This window comes from Sturnus vulgaris, chromosome 8 (assembly GCF_052056855.1).
Source record: "Sturnus vulgaris isolate bStuVul1 chromosome 8, bStuVul1.hap1, whole genome shotgun sequence".
Lineage (NCBI taxonomy): Eukaryota > Metazoa > Chordata > Aves > Passeriformes > Sturnidae > Sturnus > Sturnus vulgaris.
In genome coordinates this window covers 24127177-24152380 of record NC_142250.1, presented here as the reverse complement: position 1 = coordinate 24152380, position 25204 = coordinate 24127177, and the positions used below count along the sequence as shown (strand labels likewise).

General features: G+C 52.3%; 2 protein-coding genes across 5 annotated transcripts; both read left to right on the top strand.

Moving 5' to 3' along the window:
- The first annotated feature begins 5 nt into the window (after positions 1 to 5).
- CUTC (cutC copper transporter) lies at positions 6 to 4797 on the top strand. Of its 3 annotated transcripts, none has more exons than XM_088169194.1 (9): positions 6 to 95; positions 414 to 485; positions 556 to 615; positions 769 to 978; positions 2175 to 2210; positions 2594 to 2727; positions 3300 to 3327; positions 3730 to 3835; positions 4368 to 4797. In XM_088169194.1, the coding sequence occupies exons 1-9, from the start codon at positions 32 to 34 to the stop codon at positions 4477 to 4479; spliced, it is 822 nt and encodes a 273-aa protein (XP_088025320.1). In that variant the 5' UTR covers positions 6 to 31; the 3' UTR covers positions 4480 to 4797. The 3 variants fall into 3 exon arrangements, with proteins under 3 accessions (XP_088025320.1, XP_014741429.2, XP_014741430.2); XM_014885943.2 differs by having other exon boundaries at positions 7 to 98; XM_014885944.2 differs by lacking the exon at positions 556 to 615 and having other exon boundaries at positions 19 to 98.
- A 137-nt stretch (positions 4798 to 4934) lies between these two features.
- Positions 4935 to 24849, top strand: ABCC2 (ATP binding cassette subfamily C member 2). 2 transcript variants are annotated; one of them, XM_014885928.2, is made up of 32 exons: positions 4935 to 7789; positions 8313 to 8486; positions 8669 to 8794; positions 9792 to 9926; positions 10320 to 10442; positions 10767 to 10822; positions 11022 to 11253; positions 11872 to 12059; positions 12623 to 12800; positions 13264 to 13518; positions 14006 to 14071; positions 14550 to 14687; positions 15030 to 15176; positions 15451 to 15535; positions 15625 to 15691; positions 15886 to 16012; positions 16179 to 16355; positions 16458 to 16625; positions 16926 to 17112; positions 17938 to 18070; positions 18485 to 18590; positions 18837 to 19056; positions 19513 to 19667; positions 20646 to 20801; positions 20904 to 21103; positions 21739 to 21865; positions 22267 to 22368; positions 22465 to 22608; positions 22855 to 23013; positions 23218 to 23384; positions 23740 to 23934; positions 24335 to 24849. In XM_014885928.2, the coding sequence occupies exons 1-32, from the start codon at positions 7748 to 7750 to the stop codon at positions 24462 to 24464; spliced, it is 4665 nt and encodes a 1554-aa protein (XP_014741414.1). In that variant the 5' UTR covers positions 4935 to 7747; the 3' UTR covers positions 24465 to 24849. The 2 variants fall into 2 exon arrangements, with proteins under 2 accessions (XP_014741414.1, XP_014741417.1); XM_014885931.2 differs by lacking the exons at positions 4935 to 7789; positions 8313 to 8486; positions 10767 to 10822 and having other exon boundaries at positions 8670 to 8794.
- Positions 24850 to 25204: the final 355 nt, after the last annotated feature.

Sequence of the window (25204 nt, the reverse complement as noted above, 5' to 3'; positions counted from 1 at the left end):
CGAACGTTTCCGGACCCGCCCGGGCGTCGCCATGACGATCGCGCGGCGCGTGACCGGCAGCGCAGAGCAGCGACCCCCGCGCGCCGCCAGCGCAGGTGGTGAGGGCGCGTGCGGGACGGGGGCGGGGCCCGCGCGCCGGCGGGGGCGGGGCCGAGGCGCCCGGGGGGCGGGGCTTGCGCGCGCCGCGCGCCGGCGGGGGCGCGCCCGGCTCGCGTCCCGCGCCTCGGCCCGCCCGCGCGCCCGCCCTCGCGCCAACGGGCGGCGCAGGCCCAGGCCGCGAGGGGGCGGGGCCGGAAGCGCGGGCAGGGGGCGGGGCCTGAGGCGGAAGCGGGGCGGGCCCCCGGCGGGGCCGGTGCGGCCCGGGCGGCCGCCATGGGGCGGTCCGGGGTGACCGTGCCGCTCCCGTCCCGCAGGCATGGACGATGGGTTCCTCATGGAGGTTTGCGTGGACTCGGTGGAGTCCGCCGTCAACGCGGAGCGCGGAGGTAAGGCCCGGGGACCTCGCGGGAGGGGGTGACAGCGCGGCGGGGCCGGTTCTGACGCGCCTCTCTGCAGGTGCCGGGCGGATCGAGCTGTGCGCGGGCCTCGTGGAAGGAGGGACCACCCCGAGCATGGGTGAGCCGCGCCCCGCCCTGGGCCGCCTTCCCCGTCTGTCTCCTTTCGCTCCCCTGTGACCCGCTAGGGTCCCTCTGCGCCCGGTCCCGTCCTGCCCGCCCCGGGGCCGGAGCTGCCGCGGCGGGTGCTGAGCCGCCCTTGTCCCGCCCGTAGGGCTGCTGCAGGTGGTGAAGCAGTGCGTGCGGGTCCCGGTGTTCGTCATGATCCGACCCCGCGGCGGGGATTTCCTGTACTCGGACCGGGAGGTGGAGGTGATGAAAGCCGACATCCGCCTGGCCAAACTGCACGGCGCTGACGGGCTTGTGTTCGGGGCCCTCACCGAGGATGGGCGCATCGACACGGAGCTCTGCACGGCGCTGCTGGGTGAGGGTGCCTTCAGGGCTGTAGTGCTGCTCCGGCTGATGCCGTAGAACCGTACAGAGGGCTTTGGTCTGCACGTCCTGTCTGCGATTTTGCCATCTCTTTCCACCTTTTTCATTTCCTGCCGTATCTGTGATACATTGTGTAGTTTAGAAACTTTGCAGACCGAGGGCCACAGCCCCAAGCCATTCACACAGAGTTTGAGGCTATCTGGTACATAATAGCAAAGTGTAAGAAGGCTTAGGTGAACTGCTTTGAGGGCATTCAACTGTTGAACTCTCTCCCTCGTTTTCTTTGTCCTTTGTTCTTTTCTTTGTGTCCTTGGTACGGGATATCCTTGGCTAGGTTGTGTATCTCCTGGACTTTGGCATTATGTGTAGCTGGTAATTTATCTTCATTTTTCTCTCTTAACACACCCAGGGAGAAAAGATTACAAGAGAGAAGTGTGAACACATAAAAAGCTACGGAAGCGGCAGTGGCAGATTGTTAGTCCAGGCCACAGACATGCGGAAGCAAATTCTCTTTCTTTCTGCATATGTGTTGGGAGCTACAGCCAAAGCTAAAAAGAGCTAGGCCTTTCCCTAGTGATGTGGTGCTGAGGTTTTCATATGAAGGTGAATGTGCTGTAAGGAGTGCAGCAAAGGAAAAGGGTCTTGCCCGGACTTAGCTCCACTAGACCAGCTCTGTGTGCTCTGCTGTTTCCAGGGCAGGGAGCAGTGGATATATTTTTGTAGAAATAAATAAGCTTTGCTCAATAAATAGAGCACCTCTGGTGAAGTTTGGTGTAGCCTGAGAGCAGAAATTGTAGGTAGTGAAAGAAATCCACAAAAATCAGCTTTCCTGCTTCGAAAGAGCAATGGTCCTGTCCTTTCCCCAGGTAGATGATACAACTTCCCTGCTTCCTTCCTGCCGAGAAAGCCATCTCTGGTGGGAATGAGGGTTCTGAATGTTCCAGATGAGATGGGGGATTTTGGTGTTACCCGTAAAAACAAAGGTTTATTGCTTTCTCAAAGGGCAGAACACTTCTCCTCAAAAAAGCCTGGATAAACAGCATTGTTCCCAGCAAGAATGGGGATTCTTCTGAGTTCTCCAGGAATGGCTTGAGAAGCCTTTGCCTTCTTCCATGTCGTGTATGTTTCTGGTTCTAGCACAAGGGAGTCTGTAGCAGCCCTGACTGACCCTGTGTCTTCTTTTTGCAGCCGTGTGCCGTCCCCTGCCAGTCACATTTCACCGCGGTGAGTTTCCAGGGACAGTGGCCCTGGGCAGGGTCCAGTCTGTGTCCCACTGCTGGGGGAAGGTGGGGCTGGGAGGGAGCTGAGCTTCTCTGGTCATTCTTTGGAGGGGGAAGGCTCTGCAGGCTGTGCTGTTCTCCATAAGGGAAAAGGTCCAGGGGAATCAGGTTTGGGATCTATCTCATTACCCTGTGAGAGAGGAGGTGTCTGAGGAGCTGAGTATGGTGGCCCTGGCACTGCTGCAGTCAGAGTTTTACAGTCAGGAGCTGTGAATCCAGGGTGTGAGCAGGACCCTTCCTATTGCTGCCTTCGGGGCAGCTGTCTGAGGGACAGGGCTTGAGCACAATGAACTGAGTGACTTCTGAGCTGTTGTTCTGGTCCCCCAGCCTTTGACATGGTGCATGACCCTCTGGTGGCACTGGAGACCCTGATTTCCCTGGGGTTTGAGCGGGTGTTGACGAGTGGCTGTGACAGCTCAGCACTGGAAGGATTGTCCTTGATTAAGAGGCTTGCAGAACAGGTGAGTGTTTGCTGTGCTCCCCTGGGTTACTGTGGCTGCTCCCTGGCACTGCCTGCAGGCAGCTGCTTTATGGTATTCCTCATTTCTGAAAGGGACTTCTGTCAAGGAGTGCTTGGCTTTAATTTATTTCCCCAAGTCCATGTAGGCTGGGCCCCAAAGTTTCCCACAACAAAAACTGGTTGGGTTCTTGCTTGCAGATTCGGGGAGGGTGATGGGAGTTGGTTTTAACAGCTGGCCTGATGAGCCCACATAAACAGCAGAGTGAGGTCCCTGCTGAGTGTCTCACAATTCCTTTTAGGAATGTGCAACAGCTGTACCTGAGAGGTAGCGAGGTGGGATGGAGAGGTAGGAGGGAATGGTGACAGGTTGTCTTAGCTGTAACTGCAAGTTCTTTTCCACTTTTCATTTTAAAACGTGAATAGTAAAAAAGAGATGGGTGAGAATGCACAGATTGTTAATCATGGTGACATCCATGAGCTTATGGAAAGTGCTGCATGTGAGGTTTCTTTGCTGCCTCACAAATGCACTTGTCCTCGATAATATCACTGACATGTATGTTACTCTTCTTTCAGGCAAAGGGCAGAATTGTGGTGGTGCCAGGTAATTTTTTTTGTCATTTGTACCAAGTCGTGCAATCCCTAGCCCTTCCTTGCTAGCCTCTTTCCCTGGAATCCACTCTCTGATCTGGCTTTCTGAGTCAGCTGCCCAGGAGGAGCAGCTCCTGTCCTGGTGTGAGTAAAGGCCGTGCAGCCTGTTGGGAAGGACCAAGCCCTGCAGCTATTGCTCCCTGCAGGATTTGGGGACAGCTCTAGATCTGTGGGAAAACATGAGCCGAGGCTTCTCCCATCCCTTTTCTTGTGCCTAGGCCTGTGTTGTCCCAAGGGGTGTTTTTTCCCTTCAGTGTATTCGGCTCCTGTCCCTTAGTGGTGAGGCCCCGGGGTGATGTCAGGTCTGGAGTAGTGTCGTCTGCTCAGCGTGTGACATCGGGTTTGTTCCCACCAGGAGGTGGCATCACGGAGCGCAACCTGCAGAGGATTCTGGAGGGCTCCACTGCTTCTGAGTTTCACTGCTCTGCTCGCTCAGCTCGGGACTCAGGGATGAAGTTCAGGTAACTGATTATTTATGTTTATTTTTTAGCAGAAAGCTATGAGGGAAAGGTTAGATAAATGTGAACGTGAGTTTGTAGAACTGGTGTAATTTTCAAACAGCTTCCTGAGTGCTAGCTGTGCTTTTATGCTTGGGATCATGGTGCCTGACACTGTATTCTGCTGTATGAATCCAGCAGTGCTCTTCACGTGGACATGAGTTCCATGCAGAACCAGATCCTTGGGACATTTCTCTTGCTACTGCCGCCCTAGGAGTTTTGGGGGCACCTGTAAAGGCAGGTTGTGGTGTAGTTGCCTTAAACTTTTAACATAATCACGTAGGATTTCAGAAGCTAGTGCTTCTGAGAAATGAGTGAGGAATGGGTTATATTTGTCCATAGGTCTGCACTCCTTCGGGTTCTTGTTCTTTCTATTACTGTCACATCTTTGGCACCATCTTGGGCCAATGCTGAAGCTAGGGGAAATACAGGGGTGGTTTTTTTTATTCATCTGTATCATGAGCAGATCGCCACTAATCCCTGGTTTTCCTGACAGAAATCCAAATGTTGCCATGGGAGCGTCCTTCTCTGCCCCTGAGTACTCCATAAAGGTGGCAGATGTGGCCAAAGTGAGGACCCTGAACGCGATTGCCAAGAACATTCTGTAGGGACGGCACCATGCTGGGACAAGAACGCTGAGACTCCAGGGTCTGCCCTGGTACATGGACAGATGGGTGCTGCTTCCGTCCTCAGGCTGCAGAGGATGTGCACTAGGTGATGAAGCCTGACACCTCTTCCCTTGGCTTCCCCTGAAGTCCCTGGCCTGGAAACTTATGTTGGCCATTTTAAATAAAAGGACTCATTCCCAGATGTTGCAGCAACAACTGTTCGGCAGCATTTGGGTGGAAGGGAGGTGAGCAAGTAGGGGGACTGAATTGTGTTAGCACTGCATGTGATTGTCAAATAAACACTGCAGCTGCCCCCCTCTTGCTGTGCTTTTCTAGAGTTTATTTATGTTTTCAGGTGAGACCATGACCCATGTTGCATAGCCTGAATTAATCAGGACCCTGCTCTGCCAGAGAATACAATCTCATCCAGAATGCCAGGGTGGGAAACATCACACCCACAGCTGGGAAACAAGGCCTGCTGTGGTCAGCCAGTAGGATAGGTGGGCATTAGCAGTGCAGCAGCTGTAAGTAGTGAAAAGCACCCGACTGATTGGGTGAGAAAGCTGTGAGACATCCTGGGCTGTGGGCCGTCAGTGCTCGAGGTGGGGTTGGGGTATGATGAGATTTCTTGAGAGGACAACCTGCTTTTCCTAAGGGAGTTTCCAGGTCCTTGTCCCAACCTGAAGTGTAAACTGCTTCTTTTCCAGACAAGTGAGGAATGTGCCTGTTGGGTCATTGCTGCCTAGTCAGGATTGAAGCCTCAGACTCATTTTAGTTTCTCTATAAAATACCCAGTGAAAGATTTGAATAGCATCAGACTGGTGCATTAGAAGAGTAGAGACCTAGAGGTAAATCACTTTTATCCTTGTTGCCTACTTTTCTGTAAAACATCACAAAGCTGGAGAGAATCCCTCTGACAGCCGAGATAGTGGACCTCAAGAAGCAAAGGCAGGGTACAGATTTCTCTTCCCATTTTGGCACTAGCTTACAGCCTGTGAGGATGTATGAAAAAAACGTGATACTTGACAACGTGGCAGCACCATTGTCACCTTAGATAGAATCACGTTATTGAAAACCTATCACCAAGACTCCGTATTTTTGGTTTAAAGGGTACATTTTCACATGGATCCATCAGAGGTATTGGTGTTTCCTAAAAGGCCTTGGGAACTTAAGTTCTTAACAGAGGAGCTGGGATGGGAATGACTACATGGTGCTGGTGTCAGAGCCTGCTTCAGCACTGACAGATGTGTAGGCCGTAGGAAGGATCCAGACTTGGAAAGAGTGATTAAATTTGTAGTTGTAGTCAATATAGTTTAGAATACCTGCTTTAAGAGTTCATGGCTTCATGTTCATGTTGAGATTTCATGAGTCATGGTCCTGATTATGATACTGGTAGCTCAATTTAGATGAATATTCTGCTGACCCAGCTGCCTCAGGTTTTTGGACTTGGGATAAAGAGCGTGACAAGGCAGAGAAACAAACCCTTGAGAGAAGAGATGAGCAGTGAGAGCTGGAGGAATTTGGTCGATTGCTTGGCAGAGACCTCTGGACCAGACCCTGTCAGGTCTGAGACAGGTATGAATCAATGCCTAATTTTGAAAAGTTATAAAATGCTGTAAACAGATGGATAAAGACAGATAGGTAAAGGGGAGCACAGGGAAAATTATATTGCTGGCCAAAGAGGTGCTACTACTTCGATTATCTTGGTCCCAGTTAATGTCTTCTGGGTATTTTAGTGGAGGAAGATTTATGGAAGGAGCTGAAGGACAATAAAGCTTTGTGGGTTTTTAGGAGGAGCATGCCCTAGCTGTGAGGGTAGAGAAAGTTGGTTGTGCTTGCTTTGAACATCAAAGAGAGTGAAGTCCTGTGCTGAGGGCAACGATTCAACTCTGAGTGAGAGACCAAAGACAGGGTGAGGATGAGCTAAAATGTACTAAAAACTGAGACAAGCAATGGGATGGGGCATCAAAACTATAACAAAAGGTGTCATAAGTAGGTGGCCCCCTTGGCAGCAGTGCTCCAAGGGGTTTTGAGCAAAGCAGAGGACACCTGTGCCAGTATCAGGAAAAATCACATCAGCAGTCCAGATGGAGAAGGGCTAAGTGTCTGCTCCATTCACATCTTACTCATGGCATTGGTTTACAGCTCTCATGAGCAGTGTATTGGTTCTGGTCTGGAGGACCTAGCACTAGGGATAGTTTTATTTTAAAAAAACATGTGTATTTAATCAGACAAACTGCTAATAATTAACTTCTGAGTTGGACATTGAGCCTTTCTTTGATACTGATGGTTCCTGAGCAATTACTCATTATGTCACCCTTGACTTCTGAGTTATCTTGTAACTCTGTGTACAGTAAGACAACACAATTATTGCAGTCACTCTACTGTCTCCTTTTATTTACCGTTCCTCAAGAGCACACATGATAAAGCAAATCCAGTTCCAGCCTTAGTAGCACCATCCCCAAGTGTCCCTGTCACACCTAGGCCTTTCTAAGCAAAAGGGTTCAGTGGCAGACACTCTCCTCAGGAGTCACCCTCTTTCTTTTCTCAGATGTTGGGGGTTACCTTAGAATGGAGATTCAAAGTCTCTTTGGGGTTTTGTCAGCCAACTGCCATAACACACAGACAACGTGAAAATGTGGGAAAGAAAGAACCAAAAGAAGGAGTTTGGAAAATCTTCAGGCTAGAAATCAGTAAAAGGAACCTGGATCCTGAGGACTCAGAAAGACCAGTGCAGCATATGGTCACTCAGCTGCCAGACACTGCAGATTCCCAGGCCTGGGGCACTGCTGGTGTCATGGGTCCCCTTGCCAGGTGGCACCAGCCACTGTGGGACCAGCCATTGCTGGACGTTTTGTTGGCATTCAGCAGGCTTCTCACCGGAGAGGTCTGTTGCATCAAAGTAATGTCTTTAGCAGGTCCAGACGAGTTTGTGTTGGTTGGTGTGCATTGATCAAGGCTATGGTTTCTGAGCAATGATTGTGGTGTCCTGCATTGACTCTGTGTCTTCCCTTTATCTCCCCTTTGACCTCTTGGGTCTTCCTCTCTTCCCTTCTCCTGAGCCTATGCAGCTTCCCAAGCCCTTTTTCACTACTTTGATTTGTGGGGTTGTGCAATAGCACTGAGTTAATAAATAACTGTGTGTCATCAGGGATTTTGTCCCAAGACCGCTTGAGGGTGTGGGGGGACTTTTATCCCAAGCATCTGCCCAGATCTCTCAGCTGGCCAGAGCGAGAGGAAGGAGCTGCTGTTTCTTCTCCCCGGAGCTATGTCAGCAGCCCTGGAGAAGTTCTGCGGCTCCATCTTCTGGGTGAGTGGCTGGATCATCCCCATTGCTGTTCTTGGCGTAGGGCACCCTGTGTGGGGGGAGGACAGTGGATTCCAAAGCTCACAGCTGCCAGTGGTGGGCAGAGGTTCTGGGGTTTATCCAGGAGTGCCATGGCATCAAGTGCTTTGCACTGCCTGCATCGTGTTCACCAGACAGTAAGGCAGTGACACCTGTCTGACCGAGCTCTGTCCTGTTTTAGCTCACCTGGGAACACAGGACACCCTGTAAGGACTTCTGGGGAATGATTTGGCTTCACTGCTTCTGCTGGCTTGGCTCCAGCAAGGGATGGCCATCCCACATTCAGGCAGAGAAATGGGGATGGGGTATTTCTTGGACCTTGGCTGAGTGCTGAAATGCTCATCCAGGAGAGTGGGTGTTGAAGGGGGGATGCAATGGGGTGGAGCTCGGTAGTCAGCTCCTATAGGAGTGTTGGCTCTTGTCCTGTGTGCCAAGTGAGAGTTGAGCCATCGCAAGTGACTTGGTGTTCTGTCCTTGCTGCCCCCAGAATGATTCCTACCTTGCCCGTCCGGATGCCGACCTGCCTGTGTGCTTCCAGCAGACTGTGGTGGTCTGGATCCCTCTTGGCTTCTTCTGGATTTTGGCCCCATGGCAGCTCCTGCCCATGTGCAAATCCAAAGCCAAGAAATCCTCCGTGACCAAACTCTTCATCATCAAACAGGTAGAGTGGAGCTGAGGGGGCACAGATGACAGGCTGGAGCAGACTGAGATGTTGGTTGCAAAGTCTCCCAGGCCGGGTCTGTTTAACAGGGTGTAAGGATGTATGGGTGTATTTTATGCCGAACTCTGTTGTCTCCTAGTGGTTCTCAGTGTCCACAATGGGCTGTCCCTCTCTCCCCACAGGTGCTGGCTGCTCTGCTGGTGCTGGCGGCAGTGGCAGAGTTGGCCCTGGCATTTGTAGAGAATGATGAGCAGGGTGGTGTGCCAGCTGTCCTGTACACAAACCCCAGCCTGTACATCGCCACCTGGGTAAGGGCTCAGCTGTCAATGTGCTGTGTGTCTCCAGGGACAGGGTGAGACTGCAACATCAAGCAGCACAAGGCTTCCCTAGCACAGAGATCAGTGGGAAGCTGTGTCCACCGGGGAAGGGTAGCCTGAAAATTGGGTAGAACTAGCCCCAAACCTGTGTGGGTGGTCCATGAGGGTGATATGTTGAAGGCAGGGGACTGGTTGTACAGTGCTCACTGCTGTTATCCTTTAAACTGGGATGATTCTGTGCCTGCAAGTGTAGCTGAGCTGAGTATGGGTTTCACAGGACTGATTTTGCAGTGTGAACATCAGACCATGGTTTGCTGCTCTGATGTCTCACAGCTTTCTGTATGTTGCTGCTTAGTTTTGTGCAGAGACAGGAAGTACCAGGAGATGCCCAGGCAGAGGAGAAAGTTGACTAAAGAGGACTTTAGTGGCTATTATCTTGATGGAATATGTGCATGGAAGTTACAGACATCTTGTGTGGTGGGGTATTCTAACAGTCTTAACAAATGCTCAGGAGCTACATTTAAAAGCAAAATAGTGGCTTCATTTGCCTTCTTTCTTATTTTGTCATGTCATTTAGTTTCACATGCAGAGTCCATGTGAGATGATAAGGGGGATTGCCTAGAGAGGCTGCGCTGCTGGAACATAATCTGGGTTCAGTTCCAGGGCTGGAGGCAAGGTGCAGGAGCCAGTGTGTGACCCCTCACGGCTTGATATGTCTGAAATTCTAGAGTGAGAACAGCTAGAAAGAGTAACAGTGCCCTGCTGTAATGTCAGGGTACATTCAAACCTGATCTTGTGTTTTCCTGAAGTAAACCTTTGTCCTGTATAATTAATTCTGAAGCTTATGAAGGGTCGGTAGTGTGTTCAGGGTATTCAAGGCAGTGAATCCCAGCAGATCATGTGTGCTGGCATCCCAGGACACATGTTCCAAAGGCACTTTTAGAGCCAGACCTAGTCAGGCAGCTCTGACTGATTTTCTTTCCCCCAGATCATGGTCCTGCTGATCCATGATGCACGACGCTTCTGCTTGCGCAGAGATTCGGGGTCGCTTTTCTGCTTCTGGACACTGTCCCTTCTCTGTGGGATACTGCCATTCCAGTCACTCGTCCGGAAAGCCGTGCAGGTTGGGTTTGACAGGAAGCTCTCTGCTTCCCCATGGTCTTATTCTGTTCCCAAAACTTCTTCATACTCTTCTCTTGACAAGCTCTCTGTGTTATCACTGAGGTCCCAGCTGCCCTGGGGACCTTGGGGAACCAGAAAATACCTGAGAAGGAATTGCTGTTTGAATTCATCCTGTCTCTTTGGGGAAGTATAAACTCTCCAGGACTATTTTTTTCCCTTAAACACTTATGGAAGGAGGTAATGGAGAAGCAGGGAGAGGTGACAAAGAGAAGCTGATCCAGGACTCAGAGCAAGTTTTGCAGTGCTGTTTGTCTCAGCCAGGGGATGGATCTTGGAGTACCAGGGGCCTTGGAGACAACCCCGAGCAATAACCCTGGGCTTTCCATTTCTGCAGGAACCAATCTCTGACCTGCCACGGTTTATCCTTTTCTTCATCTCCTACGGACTCCAGCTGCTGCTCTTCCTTGTCTCAGGCTTCTCAGATATTGCCCCAGAAACAAAGGAAATTGGGAAGAAGGTGCGAGGACTACATGGGAGTGGGTTTGGGACACTACATACTGAGCATTGTGTGGGGCAGGACAGGCTCCCTGCAAGCTCCAGACTCCTTGGGAAGACCTGAGGACTTCAGCACAGGGCCCAGCAAGAGCTGGAGCCTGCAGCATGGGCCATCTGCATGTGTGTCCCGGGTGGGCTGCTGTTGGCTCTGAGCTGATATTTCTGGAGCTGGCATGGTTTAAAACCTATGAGGCTCCTTAATGGCTGGGGGTGCTAAATCAGTTTTTGTCAAAACCATCCCCCAGCATAAACAATCTCTCAGTACCCCCTTTGCTTTGTACCATAGAACCCAGAGGTGACAGCCTCCTTCCTGAGCTCCATCACTTTTGAATGGTACAGCAGGTGAGCAGGGCTCTGAGGGAGGTCAAGCTGGCGAAATGTGGGAGAACCTGCAGCACAGGCTGCTTGGAGTTAGCTGGGAGAGACACCACATGGGGGTACAGCCTGTGCAATCTGAGCCTGGGGCCAGGATGGGTGTGAAGGCTCTGCATTTGCAGCAAGGAGTCTCCAACAAGTATCTTGGGATGTCTCTGTCCCACAGCATGGTTTTCAAGGGCTATCGCAAGCCTTTAGAGATAGAGGATGTCTGGGAACTGAAAGATAAAGACAAGACAAAGGCTCTTTATACTGCTTTTGAGAAGAACATGAAGACTGCAATGAAGAAGGCCAGAGCAGAACTGGAGAAACGGGAACGCAAGAAGAGACGCCGGGCACGTGACCCAGACCATGGGAACAGCATGAGCAAGGCCCAGAGCCAAGACATCCTGGTGCTGGTAAATCCATTTCTACTTGGCCTTGTATGAGACAGACATCCAGGTCCAGCCTCAGGCAGTAGGGTCACCTCACCTCCCTGCCGCCCTCTTTGCTTGGTTTTCCTTTCTTTGATCTTGCAGGACCATGGGCAAGGATAGGGGAGCCCATGACAGGGTCTTCCTGTCGTGTCCTTGGCAGATCCCCATATACTGAGAGACCAAGAAAGTCTCTATCTCTCTGCCTTACATAAAGACAGGAACCACCCTCAAATCTGCAATACAAGCAGTTCCCTTATGTCTGTCTACCTTATATACTTTCCAGCAACAAGATCAGAGTGAACATAATTCTGTGACCACCCCGGCCTCAGATTCTTCATGATTTTTGCCTGATTTTTGGCCTGAGAGGTTCAAACTGCTTTGGCTTTTAACAATTGTCTTTAGTGCAAAAGAGGTGGTGCTAGTCCTGGGTGTGTATGACATAAGCAGAGATCCGTGAAAGGGAATGTGACAGAAGCTGAAACTAAGGCTTCATTCAGGATACCTGATCTGGGGTCTGTGAGGTGCTGACCTGAAGCATCTTTCCAGATGCAGGACACTTGCACAACCAGCTCCCTCACTTCTATGTGGGCTTCCCTCTAGGAGGAGAAACAGCCAAAGAAAAAGAAGAAGAAGAAGGGAGACAACGAGGACTCAGGCCCTCCCAAGGATTACCCCAGGGGCTGGTTGTTGAAAACCCTGGCCAAGACCTTCCAGCAGAATCTCCTGCTAGCGGTGGCATTCAAGTTGGTGCATGATGCACTTGTGTTTGTCAGTCCCCAGCTGCTGAAGTGAGTTCTTTCTCTCTGTCTCTGTCCCGACTTTGCACCCAGACCCACCACTTCCCAGTGTGTGCACTGTATCCAGCCCCACCATTTCCATATGTGTGCCTCTCCCAGGCCACAGACCCTGGGAACATTTTGTGCCCTCACCAAAAATGGGAGAATGTGTTGGGATACAGTTTAACAAAGAACTGATCTGGCTGATATGGCTGGCAGCTCATATGTGTAATATCTTGCTCCCTTGCGTCCTGCTATGCAGTCCTGCTCCCTCCCCGGAGACAGTCTGGCTCTTCTTTGGGGCCCTCCAGAAGTGAGTGCAGCTCAGCCCAGCAGGGCCTACCCACTTTGTTTTGCAGAGTAGCACAGTCTCTCTGGATGATCTTACATTAGTCACCCACTACGGTGTCTCTGGCAGAACAGGGTTCCCGGCTTGCTGACCATTGAGCCAGCTCTCTGGGGCAGGGTTTTGCTCACCACTCTTGTGAAGATGCTCTCCCTGCATTCGCGTGGAGCATCCTGCTTGTGTCTGTCTCAGTAGGGTGTGTGCTTCATTGAGCTTCTTTCCCCGCCAGGCTGCTGATTGCCTTTGTGTCAGATGAGGATGCCTTTGCCTGGCAAGGTTATTTATACGCCATCCTGCTCTTCCTGGCGGCGGTGCTTCAGTCCCTCTGCCTGCAGCAGCACTTCAGCTTGTGCTTCCAACTTGGCATAAATGTGCGAGCCAGTCTCATCGCTGCCATCTACAAGAAGGTCTGCATGGTCCTGTCATCATCCCTGTTGGCTTTCTCCAAGCTGGGCTGTGGATAAAATTGTCTGTTGCCTGCCCCATCAACCTGGGGTGTGAGCACTTTCCTCCTCAGAAGGCACAGGGGGAGCCTGGGGGACACCCACCCAGCACTGAGGACACTGTAAGCCCTAGTTCTGCTTGGGACCTGTGTGCTGCAGCCATGTGTTTGACAGCTACCAGAGGCTGAAGGAGGTTTCTCTTCAGAGCAGTGCAACACCTAGGGCAGGTGCCACTAGAATTCCTGCACAGGGGTGCTTTTCTTTGCACCCAGCATGCAGTGGCTCCAGGCAGTGAGGAGAGCACTGGTGGCCAGTACAGAGACACCAGGAGCAAACCTAGAACTGGTTTCAGCCTGCTCTGAGCCATGCTGCTGGCAGCAGGGCTGCTCCCAGACTGGCTTGTGCTGACTGTGCTTTCTCTTTCCAGTCGCTCACCATGTCCGGAGCCACCCGCAAGGAGTCCACGGTGGGAGAGACTGTGAATCTGATGTCAGCTGATGCCCAGAGGTTCATGGACGCCGCCAACTTTATTCACCAATTGTGGTCATCTCCCCTGCAAATTATCCTGTCCATTGTCTTCCTCTGGGCAGAGTTGGGCCCCTCTGTCTTGGCTGGCATTGCAACCATGGTGCTGCTCCTCCCCATAAATGCGATCCTGGTTGCCAAGGCCAAAACCATTCAGGTCAGTAGTGGGTGCAATATCTTCCCTGGTCTCCCACATCCAACTCCACTGTTGCTCCCCTCCCTCATTTTCCACACTCCCTACTCTGCTTCTATGCCGTGGATCTTTCCCAGCCTAGGAAGCTGATCTCACTTGGGCTTGAGGTGTCTCTAGCCTGAGCCAGAGGTGATCAGCTGCCATGAGTAGGAGACAGGTGAGATCTGTTCTACCATCATAGCTGAAGTTGAACCAGACTGGGCACAGCCTTGAGGGCTAAAAATGAGATACTGCCAACCATAGGATAAAGCTTTAGCTTCTACCTGACAGCAGAGTGGTGTTTTCCCCCACCTTGTCCAGGGCCACAGGGAGCCAAGGCTCAACTTAGTGGGATGACTTCTCTGGGCTGTGGAGCCTATCCTTCTCTTCCCTGTGGCAGCCCAGATGTATTTCCAAGGGTGAGCTGCTGTTGATGTCTGTTTTAGTTGATGTCTGTCTCTTCTGTTTGTAGGAGAAGAACATGAAGCACAAGGATGAACGCATGAAAATAATGACTGAAATCCTCAATGGAATCAAGGTGAGCAGTAGAGTGGAAACTCTCTGGGCAGCTGCTTCACCCCTCTCCGTGGTGCACTGTACCTGGAGGCAGCACACCTGTATAACCCTACAGCGCTAGTGGTAGTCTAGCTTGAGTGCCCTTTATCTGGATCTCTGCAATTCCCTTGGCTGCCTCATCTTTTCAAAAGTTGGCTGGGGAGGAGCTCTGGATACTTGGAATAAGACTTGGGAGCCATGGGAGAGTTTTCTGAGTGTTTCCTGGATGGCTATGGTAGTGGCATGGTGGCAGAGGGGCTGGCAATGACCAGCTGAGACTGAGGGAGTGGGAGTGCAGTGTGGAAATGCTATAAGCAGCACAGGAGAGGGGAGATGCAGTGGCCAAGCAGGCTTCTGAGCAAGCCAGGAGCTGGTGATGGAGGTGCTGGCCACCAGTGAGCTGAGTGTGGAGGTGAGCATTTCTGTAAGGCCAGCATCTGCTCACCCTGCTCATCCTGCAGATCCTGAAGCTTTTTGCCTGGGAGCCCTCCTTTGAGAAGCGAATTATTGACATCCGGGCACATGAGCTCAAGAACTTGGTGAACTTCGGTTATCTGCAGTCAGTCTCTGTCTTTGTGTTCACATGTGCCCCATTCCTGGTGAGTGATAACAGCCCTGGAGAGGGGTGTACCTTCCTCTGAGCTGGGGCTGGGCTATATCCAAGGGGATGGGAAATATTTGGAACCTCAGCTGGAGTTTCTGTAGCGAGGAGAGGGCTGGCTGGTGGATGCTTGGGATATAGATTATGGTTCTGGCTGCTGGCAGGAGAGCTATGGTGAAAAAGAGTCCCATTGGGGTGGTGAGATGAGGCCCAAAGGAGAACAGAAGCAGGATGGGAACAGGTCTCCAGCACAAAAGCACTGCTGAGGCCTTGGGGCAGTGTGAGGGTCTGGGCTGCACACAAACACACTGATGGTGGCTTTCCCTGATATCTATCCTAGGTCTCCTTGGCAAGCTTTGCTGTCTACGTGCTTGTGGATGAGAACAACATCTTGGATGCACAGAAGGCCTTCACTGCCATCTCCCTTTTCAATGTGCTGCGCTTCCCCATGGCCATGCTGCCCATGGTCATCTCCTCCCTGGTGCAGGTCAGGCCTCACAGAGGGCAGGGCATGTAGGGGGATCCTATGACCTCTGTCCAAACCGGCATATGGGGCTCAGGTGTGTGATGAACCCCCAGGGTCAGTGCACAGGACTCTGCTGGCAGTGGGGTGGGACAGGACTCACATGCATAACACAGGTTTGGGGCCCAGAGGTTGGGTGGGAGCTGTGATGTGGTGCTCTGCTTATGGGGCTCCTGCCAGCCCACCCAGCCGTGCCCCATGCCCATGTACCATCCTCATCCTCTTTCTACCGTGGCAGACCAATGTGTCAACTGCGAGGCTGGAGCGCTACCTGAGTGGAGGCGACCTAGACACCTCAGCTATCCACCACAACCCCATTGAAGGCAGGTGAACCTCCAGATTGCTCCCTGTGGGTCTCAGGCTGGTGCAGCCCTGGGCTTTCCCCACTCTGAGGGACATCTCTCTCTGACAGGCAATGCTGTGCGTTTCTCGGATGCCACCTTTGCCTGGGAGCAGGACAGCAACGCTGCCATAAGAGAGTGAGTGCTCTGCCATGTCAGGGGCAGAGGGCTGGGGAGGGGGAGGCTTTCTGTGTTATTAGTTGGGGAGGGCAATCACCTCTCACAGTGCTGCTAGACATGAGTGTCCCAGAGACACTGCTCTGTGCTAGTCCCACACAGGAACTGACAGGTGATCTGGCAGTGCTCCTTCCTCAGCCCTTGTGTCTTTGCAGTGTCACCCTGGACATCACACCTGGAAGCCTGGTGGCTGTGGTGGGGCCTGTGGGCTCAGGCAAATCTTCGCTGGTGTCAGCCATGCTCGGGGAGATGGAGAATATCAAGGGACACATCAACATCCAGGTGAGAGGAGCCAGCTGGTGCACGGGGCTTGGGGCTGCCTGGGAGCTCAGCAGGAAAGTAGAGCAGGACTGTCGCAGAGTGGTGGCTCAGGGCAAGGACAGGCTGCAGGAGGTGTCAGTGCTCAGGCTGATCTCTGACAGGTAGCTCTTCTTGTCTGTCCTTCCAGGGCTCCCTGGCCTATGTCCCCCAGCAGGCCTGGATCCAGAATGCCACACTGAAAGACAACATCATTTTCGGGTCAGAACTGGATGAAGCCAGATATCAGAAGGTCATCAAGGCCTGCGCCCTCCTTCCAGACCTGGAATTGCTGCCTGCAGGTGACCAGACAGAGATTGGAGAGAAGGTATCAGCCCTGGGCACTACGGGTTTCCAATAGCACCTGCAGCAGAGGTCAGAGCAGTTGCCCTGTGCCAGCTCCATGACCAGGGAGGTTCTTCCCTTCCAGGGAATCAACCTGAGTGGAGGCCAGAAGCAGCGGGTCAGCCTGGCCAGGGCGGTGTACAGCGACGCAGACATCTACATCCTGGACGATCCGCTGTCTGCTGTGGATGCCCACGTGGGCAAGTACCTCTTCGAGCACGTGCTGGGGCCAAAAGGGCTCCTGAAAAAGAAGGTGAGCACCCATACCCTGCAAACCAGCACCCAGCCAGGCATGAGTGGCACAGGCACGGTGTTAGCAATCCAAGGAAGTCTGAGGTTACTTGCCTGGGACAGACAGGAATCCTGTAGCTTTCACATGGGGCTGCAGCAGGCAGGAGAGGCCTCAGGAGTCCCCAGAGAGGATATCCTGTGTCCTCACAACCAGGCATTGATAAGCAGACAAGTCCCCAAGTGGGAGATGGAGAGCCTGCAGACCCATGGCTAGGGATGAGGGGTGCTCTGATGATCACTACCCTGCAACCCTTTGTTGCAGACACGGATCTTGGTGACGCATAGTATCAGTTTCCTGCCCGAGGTTGATAACATCGTGGTGCTGGCATCAGGGGCAGTGTCTGAGCATGGCTCCTACAGCACTCTGCTTGCAAACAAGGGGGCCTTTTCCCAGTTCCTGAACTTGTATGGAAACCAGGAAGAGGATGTTTCAGAGGAAAATACTGCAGGTACTTGGAACACAGTGGGGCTGTGGCAGTTAGAGTGGCTGTGCGTGTATCTTGGGGATATGAAGATCTGATTTATCAGCCTGACCTGGCCCTATCCAGTCCAGGCACCAATGGTGGCTACTATGAATCCTTCTCAGCTTCTGGCAATCAGCAGCTCAATAACTTCCTGACTTAGATTTGCATTCAGGCATTACGTTGAACATCCAGCACAGGACCTGTTTAATTTTTTTACTCCATTTATTAGGGTCTCAAAATCTTATGTGGCAATAGGCTCCATATTTTTGTGATTCTGGGGTCAGAAAGATCCTTTGATTTGTTCTAAACATCCCACTGGACAATATTTCATCTTTATCATGTCCCCCAGTGCTGTGGGTGTTGTCAGGTCAGGTGGGTGCTTACCCTGTCAGGGCTCAGCCCAGTTGTCCAGCTGCATCCTGGCTATTCCTGTATGTCTTCACAGGCTCATCTCCACCTGCTCAAGGAGATGCTTCTGAGCTGGACTGATGTGACCAACTGGATCTTGCACCTACTAAACTAGCACAAATCTTTGCTTGAGGTCCTGCCAGTGGTGCAGGGATAAGTCAGCAGCAGAGATTGCCTCCGTGCAGGCCTTTAGCCCTATGTTGCCTGTCAGGTCTCCCTCCAGCACAACGTATTTCTTCCTCTTCCTGCTGTGCTGGTCTTGCAGCAAAGTTGGAGAAGGTGTGATATATGGTGGTAGGACACAGCCTAGGCCTAGGCCATGGAGCTGAGTGCAGCAGAGGTGTGGTGTATGGGATCTGCTCTTTCCTCAGTGCCTTACCCTACCTTCCTTCATCCCTGTAGCTGTTGCTTTAGCTGTGGATGAAGAGGAGGCTGATGAAGATGTTGATCCTTGCCTGGATGAGCGCTCTGATGATGTGGTGACTATGACGCTGAGGAGAGAGGCCAGCATCCATCGGAGAAAATTGAGTCGCAGGTGGGACATGACCTGAGCTCTCAGCTCTTTCCCCTGCCACATGCACTGCTCCCTTGGGATCTGGAGGCTTCCCAGGGAGTTCCAGCTGGGAGCCTCCCTGCCTGCTCCTACCACAAGCTTCTCTGGGTCAGGAGCATCTGATTTTGCCTTTACTCACACTAGTGTGCCACAGCCTTAGTCTGGAGTCTTCCCTGAAACTCGTGCTGATGGCTAGTTCTGCTTTTGGGAATGCTTATGGCTGTACGTGGCCAGTGCTTCCACAAGGCTCACTCAAAGCTGCCCCATTTAGGACATTATTTTCCAAAGGACTCCACCACTGTGGAAGAAGACTCAGTGCAGCACAGGGATGGACCCTCAGGAGATTAAGACCAATCCAACATCCTGTGACTAATAGTACTCATCACCTCCCCGCAGCCTCAGTAAAAAGAGCACCAGCTCCCAGAAGAAGGCCCAGGAGGAGCCCCCAAAGAAGCTGAAGGGACAGAAACTGATCGAGAAAGAAGCTGTGGAAACTGGCAGGGTGAGGAGGATGGAGGGATGAAGCACTGTGCTGCCCTGGCTAGGTGCTGCCAGACCCTGACTGTGGCTCAGAGAAGCTGGTGTAGGCTGGCTGTGGCGGCACCACAGCCAAGAGACACGAAGGAGGCAGAGTTGCCTGGGACTGGTGGTGGGGTGGTGGAGGGGAGCACTGTGGGCAGCATGGTGGAATCCCAAGGCTGTGCTGGGTGTCATTGCCTGCATTCTGATGGGTTCAATTGGCCCACAGGTGAAGTTCTCCATGTACATGCGGTACCTGCGTGCTGTTGGCTGGTGCCTTTCCTTCTGGACTGTCATGTGCTATGTTGGACAGTACGTCGCCTACGTGGGGACCAACCTGTGGCTCAGTGACTGGACTGATGATTCAGTGCGCTATCAGAACCAGACCTATCCCACGCACCTACGGGACATGCGGATTGGTGTCTTTGGGGCACTGGGCTTCTCACAAGGTCAGTGTGGGAGGACAGCAGTTCCCACTCACCTCATTTGTGTGGTCCAGGAGGGATATGACTTGCAAGGCCTGCAGCCAGCAGTGCAGTAAGGAGCAGGGGACCCAGCATTTTGTTCATTTGCCTGCTGCTGCCTTCCTTCCAGCTTGTGGCTGAATTGTGGACACACCAGTCTGAAAGCAACATAAAATGCCCCAAGTCTATATTGCCCCCTCAGTTTAAGATCATTTTCCTTAATCAGATTAGACATAATGCTGGGGCCCAAGGCTTTCCAATAGAGTTAGTGTTCCTCCCCTGTGCTGAGACACAGTTGCTGAGGCCTCCCTAGAAGGTAGATGCAGAATTATCCCAGTGGCTTGCTGCTGGCTTGGTGCTGCTTGGTGTGTCCATCAAGCCAAAGGGTGCCTGGGGCCAGTGTCACCCACAGCTGGTGACACCCCTGTGCTCTCCTTGTAGCTCTCTTCCTGCTCTTTGCAACCGTGCTGTCTGTCTGGGGCTCCATGCAAGCCTCCCGCATCATGCACCAGCAGCTGCTCAGCAACATCCTGCGCGCTCCCATGAGCTTCTTCGACACCACCCCCGTTGGTCGCATCGTCAATCGGTTTGCCAAGGTAAGAGAACACCCCCAACACAGAGAAGGTGTTTGTTCCTCCACATCTGCAGTGTGTTGGGTAGTGGCGTAACTCTGCTCTGGTTGAGCACTGCACAGCTGAGCCCAGGAAAGGGCCAGGAAGGGACAAGGAGGACATGGTGCAAGGCTGACCATGAGCCAAACTACATCCTGGGCTGTACTAGAAAGACAGTGTGACAAATCATAGGAAGCTGTTATCTCCTCTGCTCAGTGCTGAGGAACTTTTACACCTGGATACTGTGTCCTGTTTGGGGTCACCTGGGCAAGAAAGATGTGGGGAAACAGAAGAGAGTCCATAGTAGATCATTAAGGGAGGTAAGAGCCTAGAGCTCAGGTCCCACAGTGAGAACTCGTTCTGGCTATAGATGTCCAGCAAAACCTACAGTCTTTTCTATCTAAGTGAAGGTCAAAAACAAAGAGAAAATGAGAAAGGAGGGAAAATACAAACAGGTAATTTCAAGTGTGCTGCTACTCCACTTCTTCCTTTGGTACCATCTCTTGATTTTTGGGAATAAAAATTTCTCTTAAAATTAAGTCTATGGGCCTGGGTTTACACTGAGTTGAGGGAGTATGTGGTGCCTGGCTAGGAGATGGATGAGGACCAGCTGTAGACCTGGGTGCACCTGCATGGACCTGGAGTTTGCCCTGTCCCTCTTCAGTTTCAATTACTGCTCCTGCATCCTAAGTCCTGATGAAGATGCAGTTCTTAAAGCTGGTCCGTGTAACAGGGGAATATTATAGGAACTTTCTCTGTTAATTCAGCTGTTCCCAAGCTAAAAACTGTGGCCTTAAATGAGGTTGTGATCATAACACCAATTCAGGATCATCTGATATTTTTACAAATGTCTGGCACTGTGTTACCACAGGAATGTATAGGAACCCTATGTATGCGGCCTTTGGGCTTCTCCTTCTCTCTGGGGTCACTGACTGCTTCTCTATACTTTTTTATATGCTCCAGGACATCTTCACGGTAGATGAGACCATTCCCACGTCCTTCCGCAGCTGGCTCTCCTGTTTCATGGGCATCATTAGCACACTGATCGTGATCTGCCTGGCCACTCCATTCTTCGCTGTTGTTATCGTTCCCTTGAGCATCTTCTACTATTTTGTGCTGGTGAGTAACTGGGCCTTAAGTGAAGCTTCTGCCCTGCTGAGAGCAATATCTTCGTGGCTGCTGGGCTTTGTGTTGCTAACCAAGCTGTGTCGCTTGTTTCAGCGCTTCTATATCTCCACATCACGCCAGCTAAGGCGTCTGGACTCTGTCACCAGGTCTCCCATCTACTCCCACTTTGGTGAGACAGTGTCAGGCCTTTCTGTGATCCGGGCCTATGGACACCAAGAACGGTTCCTGAAGCATAATGAGATCATCATGGACATAAATCAGAAGAGTGTTTATTCCTGGATAATATCAAATAGGTGAATTTTACCACTTATGCCACGGCACAGCCTGCAGCTCTTCTGCCCAGGGGTTTCTGGGTCCTGAGGGAGGTCCCTGGGGTCCTGCAATCCTCCCTCTTGGTCTCAGCATTGAGAGTCTGTGTGTGTAGTTTAGGATAGGGGCATCATCTGTGACAATGGAACGTTTTAGGGTGATTTTGAAAGCCAGAATATGCCCCCTTAAAGTGTCGAGAGGCTGGGCAGGGTGAGCTGCACAGTCAAGGGCTGAGATGCTCTTGGTGAGTTTTGGGAAGAGAGTGATCCTCCAGGCCCAGTGGGGAGTGCGATGTGCACACTTTCTGGGTTTGAATCTTACTAGTAAATTATTTGGGTGTGTGAGGGTTGAATGGTTGGGGCTCTTCTGATACATAGCATTACCAGCACAGGAGGTTATGTGTGAGACATGGACTGACATAAATGAACCTGCTTGCAGAACTGGCCACAAACGACCAATGTGTACATGTACCAGTGTGTGCCATGTGCACAGCACTGGGCTCATGGCTGGGTGTGAGTGATGCTGGTGCAGTGCTGCTATTACTGGTGGGCTCTGTGTTGGGCATAGGCAGATGCCTCCCTGCCTCTCACTGCCCTTCATCTGTCCTCTCCTGGTGCAGGTGGCTGGCCATCCGTCTGGAGTTTGTTGGGAGCCTGGTGGTCTTCTTCTCTGCACTTCTGGCAGTGATTGCAAAGGGCACTTTGGAGGGTGGCATCGTGGGGCTTTCTGTCTCCTCTGCTCTCAATGTGAGTCACTGAAAGCATTTTCTCATTCCAAGACAGGGCTGTCTCTGGGAGCTCTGGGCTGGCAGCAGGATGCTGCCCTGCCACCAGTTCTGATCCATGGAAATGGGATTATCTGGGGTGCCCTATCACCTGGGGAGTGGCTATAGAGCCAGGGAAGCAGATATCCAACCCAGTGTGAGTGGGATACTTGCTGGCATGGGGAGGAATATAGCCCTGTTGTGGATCAGAGATGCTGCAGCAAATTTTTTGAAGGACTGGGGAGAGGTGGGCTGTGTCTCAGCAGTGGAGAATTAGGGGCCAGGCAAGGTATGCTTGTGCCCAGGATAATCTTCTGGGCTGAGGTGGGAGGTGGCTGTTCCTGGGTGCCACTGAGCTCTGCATCCTCTGATTGTGCCATGCAGGTGACCCAGACACTGAACTGGCTGGTGCGGACATCTTCAGAACTGGAGACCAACATCGTGGCTGTGGAGCGGGTCCATGAGTATATGAAGGTGAAGAATGAGGTAAGGAACCCAGGGTCTGGGCACGCACCTGCTGCACAGCTTGGTGCTAGTCAGCATCGCAGAGTGGACCCTCCTAATGCTCCTGTTCCCTCTCAGGCTCCATGGGTGACCAAAAATCGTCCACCACGTGGCTGGCCCAGCAGAGGCGAGATCCAGTTTGTTGACTACCAAGTTCGCTACCGACCTGAACTGGACCTGGTTCTTCAGGGGATCACCTGTAATATTGGGAGCACTGAGAAGGTGCCTCTGCCCTCACTATACTCTTTACAGAAAATCTGTTAAAGTTGTTTCTTCTCAGCTTCAGTCCATGTGCTGGGGTGGGATGGTGATGGGATGTGGCTCCTGGGGACTTGAGCTGCAGGAAAGGAGCTAAAGTAGACAGTCTTGGGTGATGGTAAGGGCAGGAAGGCCCACCAGACCAAGATGCAGATCATCTGCCCTGTTGTCTACAGCCCTGTCAGCTGGTCTAAAAAGCTGCTTCCACAGGTTGGGGTTGTAGGCCGGACTGGGGCTGGAAAATCCTCTCTCACCAACTGCCTGTTCCGGGTGCTGGAGGCGGCTGGAGGGAAGATCATCATTGATGATGTGGATATAGCAACAATTGGCCTCCATGACCTGCGCAACAACCTCACCATCATCCCCCAGGTGAGCTGATCCCCACCTTTCCACATCCCACTGCTGCATGGCCCCCCTCAGTGTGTCCCTGGGTGCTGTGGAGCAGGCTGTCACCACATCCCTTGCCAGCTGCAGGCAGTGGTGTGAGCAGGATGTGGCCACATGTGGAGGCCAGGAGCCATTGCCCCTGCTAAATGGTTGTGGGGGGGCTGAACACGGTGCTGTCCCTGGCAGGACCCTGTGCTCTTCACTGGAACCTTGCGGATGAACCTGGACCCCTTTGACCAGTACTCAGATGAGGAGGTCTGGAAGGCCCTGGAGCTGGCTCATCTGAAGACATATGTGCAAGGCCTTCCTGAGGGGCTGCTGCATCTCGTGAGCGAGGGAGGGGAGAACTTGAGGTAAGCAGAGGAGCAGATGCAGGCCCACCTCCCCTCCCTTCTCTAGATCCCAGGGACCAGCCTGGAACAGCAGCCTCCAGAAAAGTGGCTGTCCAGGGATGATGCACAGAAGCTTCTGGGAAGTGAAGGTGGAAGAAAATGGCTGAGGAGTCAGGGCTGTTAGGGAGCTAGTGTGAGCCAACCCTTCTGTGGTGGCCCAGAGAATAAGATGGTGAGGGACGTGGTGCTCAGAGTGGCAGATGGTCAGCGAGTAAAGGCCAGGGACAGTGTTGGGGTCAGAGCAGCAAGACACAGTAGGCTTGCAGAAGGTCTGCTAGTGTCAGTGTAGTAACTCATGTTCTTCGTGTCATCCCAGTGTTGGGCAGAGGCAGCTGGTGTGCCTGGCCCGGGCCCTTCTCCGCAAAGCCAAGATCCTCATCCTGGATGAGGCAACAGCAGCCGTAGATCTGGAAACTGATAATTTAATCCAGACAACAATCCGGAATGAGTTTGCAGACTGCACTGTCCTTACTATTGCCCATCGCCTCCACACCATCATGGACAGTAACAGGTACCATGGACAACGGGGCAAAGGGGATGGGGATCTGGATTCCAAGGAGTGAGAGGTGGATAGCAGTGGAAACAAGAATGCAGCCAGAGGGGCAGGGGTGGATACAGAGCCTGGGGCAGTAATACATAGTGGTGAAGAGAACAGTAAGGATGCCCGTGCAGTAGTGATGTCTTTGTGGGAGAAACATTTTTTGGGATCCTTCTTTACAGCAACAGACCATAGAGGCATTTGCTGTTGACCCATAACGTAGGGAGGAGGGCTGTGCCCTCACCACTGCTGAGAGGAGAACCACATAAAGTGGCTTAGGAGGAGTGAGGGTCAGTGGGCCTGCAGTGCTTGCACCAGCAATGCTATCCACTCGGATCCTGGGAATTGAGGCCTTCTTGTTCCCTTCTGCCAGGGTGATGGTGCTGCATGCTGGGCAGATTGTGGAATTCGACAGCCCTCAGGAACTGCTCATGAAGCAGGGCACCTTCTCTGCGATGGCAAAGGACGCCGGCATCACCATTGCAGAAACCACTGCCCTGTAGGCAGAGTGCTGCACGGGCCTGGGGTGTGAGACAGCTCCTCCTGTGCCACTCACCCAGCAAGCACTGGTGTCTCCCAAGCCAAGCTGCCCAGGAATTGGCCTCTGCAGCGGGGAAGCAAAGAGAGTGGCTTCTCTGGCTGTCCAGAGACAGAATATCTGGACTCGAGTGAGCTGTTAACCTTGCTACCACATCCTGCCTGCTGTGCACACAAGGGTCTGGAGCTATATAATTTATTTCAGGATACAGGGGCAAAGCTATCTGCCAGGCAGGGAGATCATGACCTCCAGTGGGGGTGGTCTTAGTTTTTGTACTTCACCATGCCAGGTGCATCTACCTTAGAGATGCTTTAGCATTATGGAATTAAATTTACAGTTTAATCTAAGAATGAATGTTATAATTTATTTACTTTTGGTAACGGTAGTCTTCCAACTCCAAGGCTGGTGTAAGCCTCGGTTTAGCTTTAAACCTGGCTAGTGCTTGAGTGGGGAGAGCTGCCAACAGAAGTTACACAGAGCTGGGCAGTCCAAATCCAGAGGGACAGCTCTACTCATGCAAGGATACTATGCTGTAGCAAAACCAGGACTGCCTTGCCTGCCTTCCCTGTGGCTTCTACTCCCTTTGATTGTATTGCAAATAAATGAGCCCTTCCCTGAGGTTATCACAACGACTTGTGGGGCAGATTTTGGGCTGTGGTTCCACACTACAAATTTCTGATGGTGGTGGAGACAAGCTGGAGAGCA